This window comes from Piliocolobus tephrosceles, unplaced genomic scaffold (genome assembly GCF_002776525.5).
Source record: "Piliocolobus tephrosceles isolate RC106 unplaced genomic scaffold, ASM277652v3 unscaffolded_35485, whole genome shotgun sequence".
Lineage (NCBI taxonomy): Eukaryota > Metazoa > Chordata > Mammalia > Primates > Cercopithecidae > Piliocolobus > Piliocolobus tephrosceles.
In genome coordinates, this window is record NW_022319293.1 from 13994 (window position 1) to 26688 (window position 12695).

The following is a 12695-nucleotide window of genomic DNA, read 5'->3' on the forward strand; positions in this document are numbered from 1 at the left end:
AGTGCAGTGGTGTGATCTTGGCTCACTGGGGCCTCAACCTCCCAGGCTCAAGTGATCCTCCAGCCTCAGCCTCCCGAGTAGATGGGACTACAGGTGCATGCCAACACACCCAGCTAATTTTTGTGTTTTTTAGAGACAGGGTTTCACCATGTTAATTAACCCAGCTGGTCTCCAACTCATGACCTCAAGTAATCTGCCTGCCTCAGCTTCCCAAAGTGCTAAGAGACAGGACTAGCTGGATTTCCTAGGCTAGGAATTCCTAAGTCTAGCTGGGGAAGGTGACCTCACCCACCTTTAAACACGGGGCTAGTAACTCAGCTCACACCCGACCAATCAGGTAGTAAAGAGGGCTCACTAAAATACAAATTAGGCTAAAAGCAGGAGATAAAGAAATAGTCAAATCATATATCGCCTAAGAGCAAGGGGAGGAGACAATGATCGGGATATAAACCCAGGTATTTGAGCCGGATCAGGCAACTCGCTTTGGGTCCCCTTCCATTGTATGGGAGCTCTGTTTTCACTCTTCAATCTTGCAACTGCACACTCTTCTGGTCCGTGTTTGTTACGGCTCAAGCTGAGCCGTCCACCACTGCTGTTTGCGGCCATTGCAGACCCACCATTGACTTCCACCTGTCCGCATCCGGCAGGGTGTCCGCCATGCTCCTGATCCAGCGAGGTGCCCATTGCCGCTCCTGATGGGGCGAACGGCTGGCCACTGTTCCTGCAGGGTTAACTGCCCAGATTGGTCCTAATCGAGCTGAACACTAGACGCACAGCTTCTAATAGAGCTGTAACACCCAGTGCATGGCCCAAGGTTCCATTCCTTGGAATTTGTGAGGCCAAGAACCCCAGGTGAGAGAACAAAAGGCTTGCCACCATCTTGGGAGTGGCCCGCCCTATCTTGGGAGTAGCCCACCACCATCTTGGGAGCTCTAAGTACAAAGACCTGCCGTAACAGCGCTGGGATTACAGGCTTGAGCCACTGTACCTGGCCTACCTCCTTTTTCTAAAGTCCATCACCGTGTGTATGTATCCTAAACACCCAAATATGTAACCAAAGACTTTGTGAATGACCCTGCTCACCAAACAGCAATCTTGGAGGATCAGCAACTGTAGTTCTGACTGCAGCTGTCACTGGTGTAAATAAAATGAAACAATGAGCAAAATAGCACAAATTTAAAAATAAACCATCAGTGTGCTAATCAAACTGAAAGTCTTCCCAAAAGAGCCAACCATTTTAACATAACCCTTCCCACTCTCATAGTTGTTAATGTTAGGGAGTGAAAACTAAATGTCAATTGAAAAGGCAGTTTTAATTGGTTGCAGAAAATGAATCGTTACTTCACTCAAAAAAGTAAAAAACTCATTGTGGTAATTCCGAAGTGGAAAACGTTTATTCCTGCAAATGATCGATGAGCTTGCTCTGAATTCCCTTGAATCCCAGCATAGTCCCCAAATAGACAGGCTTGCCTCACCCCACAGAGGATATGACCCTGAAAAATTGAATATGAAGAAATATTGAATATGAAGTCATTCAAAATCCACAAGGGGGCCGGGCGTGGTGGCTCATGCCTGTAATCCCAGCACTTTGGGAGGCTGAGGTGGGTGGATCACTTGAGGTCAGTTCGAGACCAGCCTGGCCAACACGGTGATACCTCATCTCTACCAAAAATACAAAAATTAGCTGGGCGTGGAGGCGTGTGCCTAGAGTCCAGGTAGGAGAGTCGCAGAACCCAGGAGGCAGAGGTTGCAGTGAGTTGAGATGGCACCATTGCACTCCAGCCTAGGGGACACGGTGAGACTGTCTAAAAAAAAAAAAAAAAAAAAGAAGAAAAGAAAAATCCACAAGGGTTTTAAAGGAAGGTTTTACTGGAAAAAAAAAGTCCACAAGGGGAACCGGTTAATCAAATAAACCACACAGTTGATTTATTTCCATGAATTCAAAGCCTTTGAATGATGTGAACACTTACTCCCCATTTCTTTCTTACATTGTTACAAAAAAATTTACATAACAGAGTTTTCTTAAAGTGGCATTTTGTTGGTTATTATACTGATGATACATATTAACACTTTGTATTGAAGTATCATAAAAATCACAGGGCATTACAAATTTTTGATAAGAAGTAGTAATAGTATCCTCTTTTAACAACTGGAGGCTCCCAGGCATACTCTTTGGAGAGAAATTATTAATTTTATATTTTCATTTATATTTTGATGATAATCTTTTCTTGTTTTTACCAGTTATAAAAACAAAGCTTTTTCTTTGTTGTGATAATGTGCACTAAGACTTAGTTTCTTGAGCTAATGCTAAATAAAATGAGATCAATAGGGATATTCCAAGAGGTCGTGAGAAGTTTTTAGAAAGGATGGCATCTACATATATATGGAGCTCTGAAAAATGCTGGAGAGTATGACCTGGGACTGAAACTGTGGAACACATATCCAGTGTCACAGGCTCTGAGAGCAGAGAGAGTTTGCTCTGGGACCTGGAATGAGTGATGGAGAAATGTTTTAAACAAACAAACAAACAAATAGGCCAGGCACAGTGGCTCACATCTGTAATCCTAGCACTTTGGGAGGCCGAGGTGGGCAGATCACTTTAGCTCAGGAATTTGAGACTAGCCTGGGCAACATGGCGAAACCCCACCTCTCTATAAAAACAAACAAACAAAACAGGCCGAGCGTGGTGGCTCATGCCTGTAATCCCAGCACTTTGGGAGGTTGGGGCAGGTGGATCACTTGAGGTCAGGAGGTCAAGACCAGCCTGGGCAAAATGGTGAAACCCCATGTCTACTAAAAAATACAAAACTTAGCTGGGCGTGGGGCCACATGCTTGTAATCCCAGCTACTCACACTTGAACCCAGGAGGCAGAGGTTACAGTGAGCTGAGATTGCGTCACTGCATTCTAGACTCTGCGTCTCCAACAAACAAATAAAAAAACAATTGTGGGAGGATTCCTAGGTTTACTGCACTCCAGTTTAATGCTGGTACAGTACTCACACTTATAGCTCAGGAGTTTTCAAGGGCTGACCCACCCATTTTCTGCCACATGCAGTCAGCCCCAAGGCCTCATCTGTACCCAAAGACCTGTGGACAATAACTGCCCCAACAAAAAAAAAAACAAACAAAACTCGAAGCCTCTGACAGAGGAAACGTACTCCAGAGTCACCGTGAGCTGCCCCTGTTCCTGACCACCAAGCCCAGCCTGGACAGCCTGCTTTCCCGCCCTGGCTTGAGGCTGGCTCACTCCTGGATCTCTCCCTAGTCCTGCTTTCCCACTGGTGCCTCTAAGACCCCAGTGTGGGGTCCGCACCTCATCTCCCTGACACGAACAGGTATTGGTCCTCAAACACAGAAACACACTCTTAGCTTGGTTTCTGCTCTAGTTTGGTATTTCTACTTTTGAACTTTGTTTAGTGTTCCTTTCTAAAACCTAACCACTGGATCCAAGCCAGGGTTGTAGAGTGTCCACTCTGAGTCTGCTATTTTTCCCCAAGTGTCCCCTCAGCAAACAGCAGGCTCTGCTTTATCCTGGTGGGGGCTGGGTGCGCCATCTTCTCCAGCTACAAGACAGCAGAGTGGGTCTCCTGGAGGTTCTCCTCCAGCTTCATCCCCAGGTTGTCAATCCCAATGCTGGTGACCGGAGGCACGCTGCTTTCAGCCGGCTCGGCCGTGCGAGTCGGGGTGGAGCAGTACAGGATAAACCCCACCATGATGACGGTGAAGGACAGGATGTAGAGTCCTGAAAACTAGAAGAGAAGAACAGGTAGTGAATTGTGCCCCTCACATACACATCCCTGCTGTTGGCTTTTGCCAACTGTGCTTTGAGGATTACCTTCTCATAATCTTTTTCTTTTCTGTTTTTTGTAAGACAGGGTCTCACTCTGTGGCCCAGGCTGGATGGAGTGCAGTGGCGCGATCTCAGCTCACTGCAACCTCTGCCTCCCAGGCTCCAGTGATCCTCCCGCCTCAACCTCCAGAGTAGCTGAGACCACAGGCACTCACCACCACACCTGGCCAATTTGTGTGTTTTCTGTAGAGACGGGGTTTTTCCATGTTGCCCAGGCTGGTCTCGAATACCTGAGCTCAAGCAATCCGCCCGCCTCAGGCTCCCAAAGTGTGGGGGATCACAGGCATGAGCCACCATGCCTGGCCTCATGATCTTTTTTCTGAAAGTTGCCTAAAGAGATGCTAATGCACAAAACCTTCCTTTGTATGCTGGTGAATGATGGGACTCTGCCAACAGCACCCAGCACATAAGCCACCTGGATCCTTGGATCTTTAGGAGAAATGGATCTTTGCTTTTCTCTGTCATAATCCAGCTACACCCCACTCTGCATATAATCCCACTTAGTGGAGAAAATAAAAGGTCATCATGGATATCACAGAGAGCCCCGTTCAGACCCTAGACACAGCCTACAATATTGGTATGAAACAGAGGAACATAAGACTATGATGAAATGTGGAAGTACAGAAGTGGCATGTGCTCTACAGCCTCTCAATGTGTGCTATTCAATGAAATTCAGTTTGCTAAAATGTAATACATTATCTTGTCTCTGTAGGCAAGTACTACACGGTAAAATTTATGGTGGACTGAGCAGATTCAGAATTTTAGAGCTAGAAAGAGTCTAAGATACCAGAAGAATCCGAAGCCCAAAGAGAGGTGACTGGTGTAAGGTCCAGTGAGGACAATCACAGGGAACAGAGCCCTGTGAGAGGCATCTCATAGGCTCTCTGTTCCCGGAAGGACCAAATAGAGCAGAAGCCCATTCTGACAGACATTTTACAAGTATGGATGGAGTTTTTGGTGACCTTCCCCAGCTTTCCCCTTCCTAAGACTGAAAACCACCACCCAGAGCAAAATGCAATGAGGACAGAACACGAATTCATTGGGTATATATATGGAAAAATGATATACCCCAAAAGTCTAAATAAATTCTATTAAGAACTTTGTATATTTCCTCTTATTTCAGCTGAAAATCCATACAAAAGTTGAAGTATTAAAGAAATCAGTCTGTATTTTTTTCTTTTTTAAATAGAGTCTCACTCTGTCTCCCAGGCTGGAGTGCAATGGTGCAATCTCGGCTCCTGCAACCTCTGTCTCCTGGGTTCAAGCGATTCTTCTACCTCACCCTCCCGAGTAGCTGGGACTACAAGCACTCACCACCATGCCTGGCTAAGTTTTGTATTTTTGGTAGATATGGGGTTTCACCACGTTGGCCAGGCTGGTCTCAAACTCTTGAACTAAAGTGACCCACCCACCTCGGTCTCCCAAATTGTTGGGATTATAGGTGTGAGCCACTTGCGCCCAGCCTGAAGTTGGTATTTTGAAAAGTAATGATGCTATCCCATAAAGTGTTCACTGTTACCTGTGAAAAAACCTATATAACTTGTTCAAAATCTGTTCTATTTGGTTTGGTGGCTTTTAAATGTTCAGAAGAAAAACTATTATGTCTCTCTTAAGAAGGCAGGTGATTAAATTGAGTCACTTTTATTAGCATGGAGAGACTAATAAAGAGATTGAGTAAGTCTCCTGAATTAGAGGTGCTTACTTTTTTGTCTTGTAAAATTCTTTGTGTCTGGATCTATGCAGGAAGTTTCTTGCAGTTACTTTATTCAGCAAATATTCACTCAAGATCAATTTCAGGAGAGGCAGAGTGCTTAAGGTCTGACATGGATGAGTGTAAAAAATTCTGAGCCTCTTTTTCAACTGTCTGCTTCAAAAAATTAGAGTCAAAGTTAGACACAGTTTTTAAAACTTGTAGTATGTTAAGCTTACAATCTGCCTTTAAAACCTACTTCTTGGCCAGGCTCAGTGGCTCATGCCCTATAGTCCCAGCACTCTGGGAGGCCAAGGCGAGTGGATTACCTGAGGTCAGGAGTTTGAGACCAGCCTGGCCAACATGGTGAAACCCCATCTCTACTAAAAATACACAAATTAGCTGGGTTTGTTAGCAGGTGACTGTAATCCTAGCTACTCGAGAGGCTGAAGCACAAGAATCGCTTGAACCCAGAATGGGGTTGCAGTGAGCTGAGATCACACCACTGTACTCCAGCCTGGGCGACAGAGCGAGACTCTGTCACAAACAAAAGAAAAAAACTGCTTCTAAAGTGCTAGGTGTCTTCATTATGCTCTGAGTTTTTTCTACCTCTGTAATTTATTCTGAAGATTTCAGAAGACCCGTTCTTTGCTCTATAAGTCTTGAAACATTTGACCAAAAATAGTAAAAATCTGATCTAAGAATGAACTATTAGACATTCAGGGACAAAGGAACCCAAAGTAAGTGGAAAGGAATTTATCAACTGCATGCTCCGATTCTGAGAATAGTAAAGTTATGTGGCCAAAAAATGACATAAGAAAGGGATTTTTTCATTTTAAAGTTAAAAGCAGTTGAAACTATAGCCAGCCACCAACTGGCCTGCAACTGCTGTATAGAAACACCAGCACTCCTAGTGATGGCCAGATGAAATGCAGCCACAGCATCACAGAAAAACAAGGCTGACATTGTAGTCCATGACAATTTAGCTCTCAGAAAAAAAATCTGGGCCCATCATGATGACTTCTCTGATTCACTTTGACTTTATTTATTTATTTATCTTACTTTTTTAATTTTTTTTTAAGATGGAGTCTCACCCTGTCGCCCAGGCTGGAGTGCAATGGCATGATCTCGGCTCACTGCAACCTCCACCTCCCGGGTTCAAGCAACTCTCCTGCTGGGACTACAGATGCGTGCCACCTCGCCCAGCTAATTTTTGTATTTTTAGTAGAGATGGGGTTTCACCATGTTGGCCAGCATGGTCTCAATCACCTGACCTCGTGCTCCACTCGCCTTGGCCTCCCCAAGTACAGATGTGACCCACTGTGCCCAGCACACTTTGGCTTTTTTTTTTTTTGAGACAGAGTCTTACTCTGTTGCCCAGGCTGGAGTGCAGTGGCATGATCTTGGCTCACTGCAAGCTCTGCCTCCTGGGTTCACGCCATTCTCCTGCCTCAGCCTCCTGAGCAGCTGGGATTACAGGTATGTGCCACCACGCCCGGCTAATTTTTTATATTTTTAGTAGAGACAGGGTTTCACCATGTTAGCCAGGATGGTCTCGATCTCCTGACCTCATCATCCACCCACCTCAGCCTCCCAAAGTGCTGGGATTACAGGCGTGAGCCACCATGCCCAGCCTGGCTTTTTAAAAATGATGGTACCAATAAGCTATAAACATTCCTTCAGTCTTAGTTCAGGAATACCTTAACCAGCAAGTCTGCAAAGATAACAGCTGGTTCCTTGACATGTAACCTTGCAACGCAAAAAGGTTTACATTCCTTAAGTAGAAATTTCTGAGAATCCACTGAGCTTAATGTATCAATAATTCAGTTAAGTGTTGTGAGTTCATGGTTGACTTCTGGGAATAGCATAAATAAGGATTTGTCTGGATACAAAATTTTACAAGGACAAAGAAATATAGTTGATAGCCTCTACTGAAACTAAAATGATCAGGTAATGGCCAACATCCTAACTATCTGCTCAAATGACTGTGAGGAAAACAGGAAGCAGGTCAATAATCCTTTACTGAAGGCACGCTGAGAGAAGGCAGGTCTCGCTCTGTTAGCCAGGCTGGAGTGCAGTGGTGGTGTCAGATGATGACTCACTGCAGCCTCAACCTCCCTGGGCCCAAGTGATCCTCCCACTTCAGCCTCTTTCTCCAGTAGCTGGGACTACAGGTACACACTACCATGTCTGGCTAATTATTTTTGTATTTTTATTTTTTGTAGAGATGGGGTTTTGCCATGTTGTCCAGGCTGAAAAGAGATTATTTCTAAAGCAGGGGTTCTCAAAGTATAATCCAAAATCCTAAAACCTAAAATGCTGGGGAGGAATCTATACAGTCAAAGCTATTATTACTTTTTTTTTTTTTTTTTTTTTGAGACAGAGTTTTGCTCTTGTTACCCAGGCTGGAGTGCAATGGTGCAATCTCGGCTCACTGCAACCTCTGCCTCCCAGGTTCAAGCGATTCTCCTGCCTCAGCCTCCTGAGTACCTGGGATTACAGGCATGTGCCACCACGCCCTGCTAATTTTTGTACTTTTAGTGGGGGGGGGGTGGGTTCACCACGTTGGCCATGGCTGGTCTCGAACTCTTGACCTCAGGTGATTCACCCACCTCAGCCTCCCAAAGTGCTGGGATTATAGGCATAAGCCATCACGCCTGGCCCTCAAAACTATCATTACCATAATACTAAAATGCTATATGCCCTTTTCACTTTCATCATCTTGCAAATGCACAATGAAATGTTCTAGAAGATATATGACATGTGATATCACAAGGCAGAAGGAAGAAGTAGAGGTGAGAATCCAGGTGTTTTCTAGTAAGCCACACAGTAAAGAGATTTTTAAAATATAAATCAATGACATTCTTCTATTTTTTTATTTTGAAAAATACATTTTTTCATAAAAATGCTAACATGATGAATTTATTATTTTCTTAATGAATTATTTTTTAATTTATCCATTTTCATTTATAATATGGTAAATAAAGACTGGGGTTCTGAATTTTTAAGCATTTAAAAGGGGCTTAAGATTTTGAAAAGAATGCTCAGCAAGCCATGGATCTAAGAAAAAAAAGATGAGAACTACTAACCTGCTGCCCTAGGAATTTTCCAAGTAGCTGTCAAGTTGAAAAAAAAATCTATATACTTGGTTCTCTCTGATTTTGAGACTTTAACATGATGCAATCATAAGCTTGAGATTCTCATCTTAACAATGAAATTAAGGTGGAAAGTGCAGTGGCAAGAAGCCTGGACTGATAGAAGACTGACAACTAAGACTTAGTAGTGGTTTTACCACTAACCAGCTGCTGACTAAGGGTAAGTCACTGAGCTGCACATCACCTCCCCAGGCCTTTGTTCCTCCATGTCTAAAATAAATAGCTCCACCAGGTATTAGTGGCTCATGCCTATAATCCCAATACTTAGGGAGGCTGAGGAGGGCAGATCACCTGAGGTCAGGAGTTCAAGACCAGCCTGGCCAACATGTGAAACCCCATCTCTAGGAAAATACAAAAATTAGCTGGGCACGATGGAGGATGCCTGTAATCCCAGCTACTCAGGAGGCTGAGGCAGGAGAATCATTTGAACCTGGGAGACAGAGGTTGCAGTGAGCCAAGATCACACCATTGCACTCCAGCCTGGACAATAGAGTGAGACTCCATCTCAAATAAATAAATAAATAAAATAAAATACAATGAATGGCTCAATCAGTTCTGAAGGAAAGGTATATCAGACTCTCTGAGGATGTTATTTTTTCAAACTTCATATTTGCTCTCTTGCTTCCCCTGGAGATACTGATATATTCCCTCCCACCCCACCTGCCTTGAGAATTAGTGCATGTAATAGGACCCACTGCTGATGGCAGCAGGTTACGCTTGTAAATTAGGCTGTGATGATGTGGATAGAAAAAGTCTGAAAAACCACTGGACTGAATTACCTTTAAGATATAAAATTATGGCCGGGTAAGGTGGCTCAAGCCTGTAATCCCAGCACTTTGGGAGGCCGAGATGAGCAGATCATGAGGTCAGGAGATCGAGACCATCCTGGCTAACACAGTGAAACCCCGTCTCTACTAAAAAATACAAAAAACTAGCCGGGCGAGGTGGCGGGCGCCTGTAGTCCCAGCCACTCGGGAGGCTGAGGCAGGAGAATGGCGTAAACCCGGGAGGCGGAGCTTGCAGTGAGCTGAGATCCGGCCATTGCACTCCAGCCTGGGCGACAGAGCCAGACTCCGTCTCAAAAAAAAGAAAAAAAGATACAAAATTACTATCAAAGATAGAACCGTCCCAATTATGCATGCATGATAAGCTGGCCATCTCTCTTTCCTTTCCATCAGGTACTCCAGACTTTTTGTCTGTCTACCAAGGCAAAAAGAATGAATGAAAAAGTTCCTAGTGCTCAGGCTGAGTTACACTGTCCCTCAAGGTCAACAGCAGCTCTGGGTCAGCTTGTTTATCACCTAGCAACATGCGTCAACAATTCCATAAGCTAGTGCCCTGGGCCATATCATCGAAGGTGAAATCCATGTATTTCACTTTTTTTTTTTTTTTTTTTTTTTTGAGACGGAGTCTCACTCTGTCGCCCAGGCTGGAGTGCAGTGGCCAGATCTCAGCTCACTGCAAGCTCCGCCTCCCGGGTTCATGCCATTCTCCTGCCTCAGCCTCTGGAGTAGCTGGGACTACAGGCGCCCGCCACCACGCCCGGCTAATTTTTTGTATTTTTAGTAGAGACGGGGTTTCACCGTGTTAGCCAAGATGGTCTCCATCTCTTGACTTCGTGATCCACCCGCCGCGGCCTCCCAAAGTGCCAGGATTACAGGTGTGAGCCACCGCGTCCGGCCGTATTTCACTCTTTAGAATAACCCTAGAAGGGCAATTCTTATGTGAACCCATTTTCTAATTCACTAGTAGTAAAGGGAGGCCTGACCAATGAAATTCTTGCCAAGAGGATGAGAAGGTTTTATTTTTTGATCTAGAGTCTTGAAGAAATCTGCTGCGTTTTTTGGATCCAAGCAAGTATTCTTATTTGAACATGCTCTATTTGTTTACCTTATAGCCAAACAGAAAGAGTCCAACGAAAAGGCTGTAGAGGTCCGCTGTCAGGATGCCTAGGTTGACGGAAGTGGCACTAGTGACTTTAATCACCAATGGCATGAAGCTATAAAGGCAAAACATACACAGGGCAAATGCCACAAACAGCAGGGCTGTGGAAAAAAACATGGAATATTGAATATTAGGGCAAGAAATCATAAGACAAAGGAGTTTGAGGCTTGGCTGCCATATAAAACTCCCTAACCCTTTAGCATATTATCTACAAAGCCTCTTGTTAACAGTTGGCTTTGCAAATGAGACCACAGAGCTCTCTGGAAAAAAGAATATTAACAGCAAGTTGTAATGTAGATAAAGGACCTCAAAAGTCCAACAAGGTATTGGATGATCAAGGTCAGAAAATCCTGCTTATAGGGTGACTGAGTCCATTGCTCTTACCACCCCTTGCTATGCACCCTGCCAGGACACAGTGATGCCTGCAATAAAAGGCCAGTAAAGGCAGAATCAACATCTCGTGTCAAGAAAAATCATTATCTTTTCTTCGCTTTTGTTTGGTTGGACATGATTCGTATAACTGGATTCAGAATAAAGTATCTTTAAAGACATCAAAGACAGTTATTAGGTCCACTGTATTTTGCTCATCTCATTAAATTAAGTGCTCCAAGGCAGCACAACATAATTATCCTCTTTAGGACCGTGCTTGCCATGTGGATGTTGCCTACATTAGCAATTATCTCTGCTTTGCAACCACTTCTTTAATCTCATCCCATACGCAGCACGCGCGCGCGCGCGCGCGCACACACACACACACACACACACTTTCTGGCAATCTAAGTTATTTTTATTTTTTTCGAGACAGAGTCTCACACTGTTGCCCAGGCTGGAGTGCAGTGGCGCAATCTCAGCGCACTGCAACCTCCGCCTCCCAGTTTGAAGTGATTCTCCTGCCTCAGCCTCCCGGGTAGCTGAGAGTACAGGCGCTCGCCACCAGGCCTGGATAATTTTTTTTTTTTTTTTGTATTTTTAGTAGAGACGGAGTTCTCCATGTTGGCCAGTCTGGTCTCGAACTCCTGACCTCAGGTGATCCACCCATCTTGGCCTCTCAAAGTGCTGGGATTATAGGTGTGGGCCACCACGCCCAGCCCGCAATCTAAGTTATTTAACTAAATTAAATTATCAAGCATGGTAGACAATCTTCAATGACACCTATGTAATATTTAACTTTTCCCCACCCCATCATTAAACCTGGTTCAAATCTTTTCTGACTGTCCCATCACCACTTTCTTTTCCTTTATTTATGCAGATGCCTAGGAATATCAGATGACAGGAGCAATGGGAGGTGAGGGAGATTTCACACCACTGACGATTCAGGTTAATGCTTCACAAATTATATCAAGCAGATAACCTTCGCAAGAAATCTGAGGACCCAAGATACAGGTCTCCTTGAAAGCTGGTTTGACCAAAGGTCAATCTCCAGTCTTGTTCAGGATCCCTAGTAACCAAAGGCTATTCCTGCGGGTAAAGATTAAGAATTAACTTTTATGGAAGTTTATCTACCAATTTTCAGAGAAAGCTCAATGTAAACCACTATAGCTGATATGTATTAAATCACTCTGGGATTTTACAAAGGTGTCTAAATATTAAAATAGAGCACAATATAATCCTCTAGATGTTCATTTGTTAGTTAAAGGAAAGAATGCTGACTAAAAGGATTTCTTTCTTTACATACCAATTTTCCAGTCCCAGTGAATGCTGGCAATATCCTTATATTCCACAATCAATCTGAGATTAAAACAAGAGGTCACAGAGAGGTCCACATACTAATTTTCACTATTTTATAAGCATTTTAGTCACTATACTTCAGCTAAAGTGCGGAATTACATGGACTTTTGAATTTGTCTTAGGATATAAAAATAACTATCTTCAATAAAAGTGACAATAAAACCAAAGGTGCTCTGCAATAACAGTCAAGTATGGGAAAGAAATGTGATATTATGCTTTGTTTTTGAATAAGCTTAGGAAGTTAATGTGTTAATATTTTCTGGAAATAACTAAAAAAGAAAACTCCTTACTGGTAAATGCCTCTACCACATGCTAATCAGGAATCCT

The 12695-nt window shown here is 43.8% G+C and overlaps 1 protein-coding gene across 1 annotated transcript; it reads right to left on the reverse strand.

The window, feature by feature from the left end:
- Positions 1-3340: 3340 nt before the first annotated feature.
- Positions 3341-12368, reverse strand: LOC113222834 (solute carrier family 35 member F2-like; the record flags this gene model as incomplete). The annotated part of the gene is made up of 3 exons (XM_026452428.1): positions 3341-3750; positions 10587-10741; positions 12316-12368. Coding segments are annotated over 3 exons (394 nt in total), but the record flags the coding sequence as incomplete, so codon positions are not given.
- Between the last annotated feature and the right edge of the window lie 327 nt (positions 12369-12695).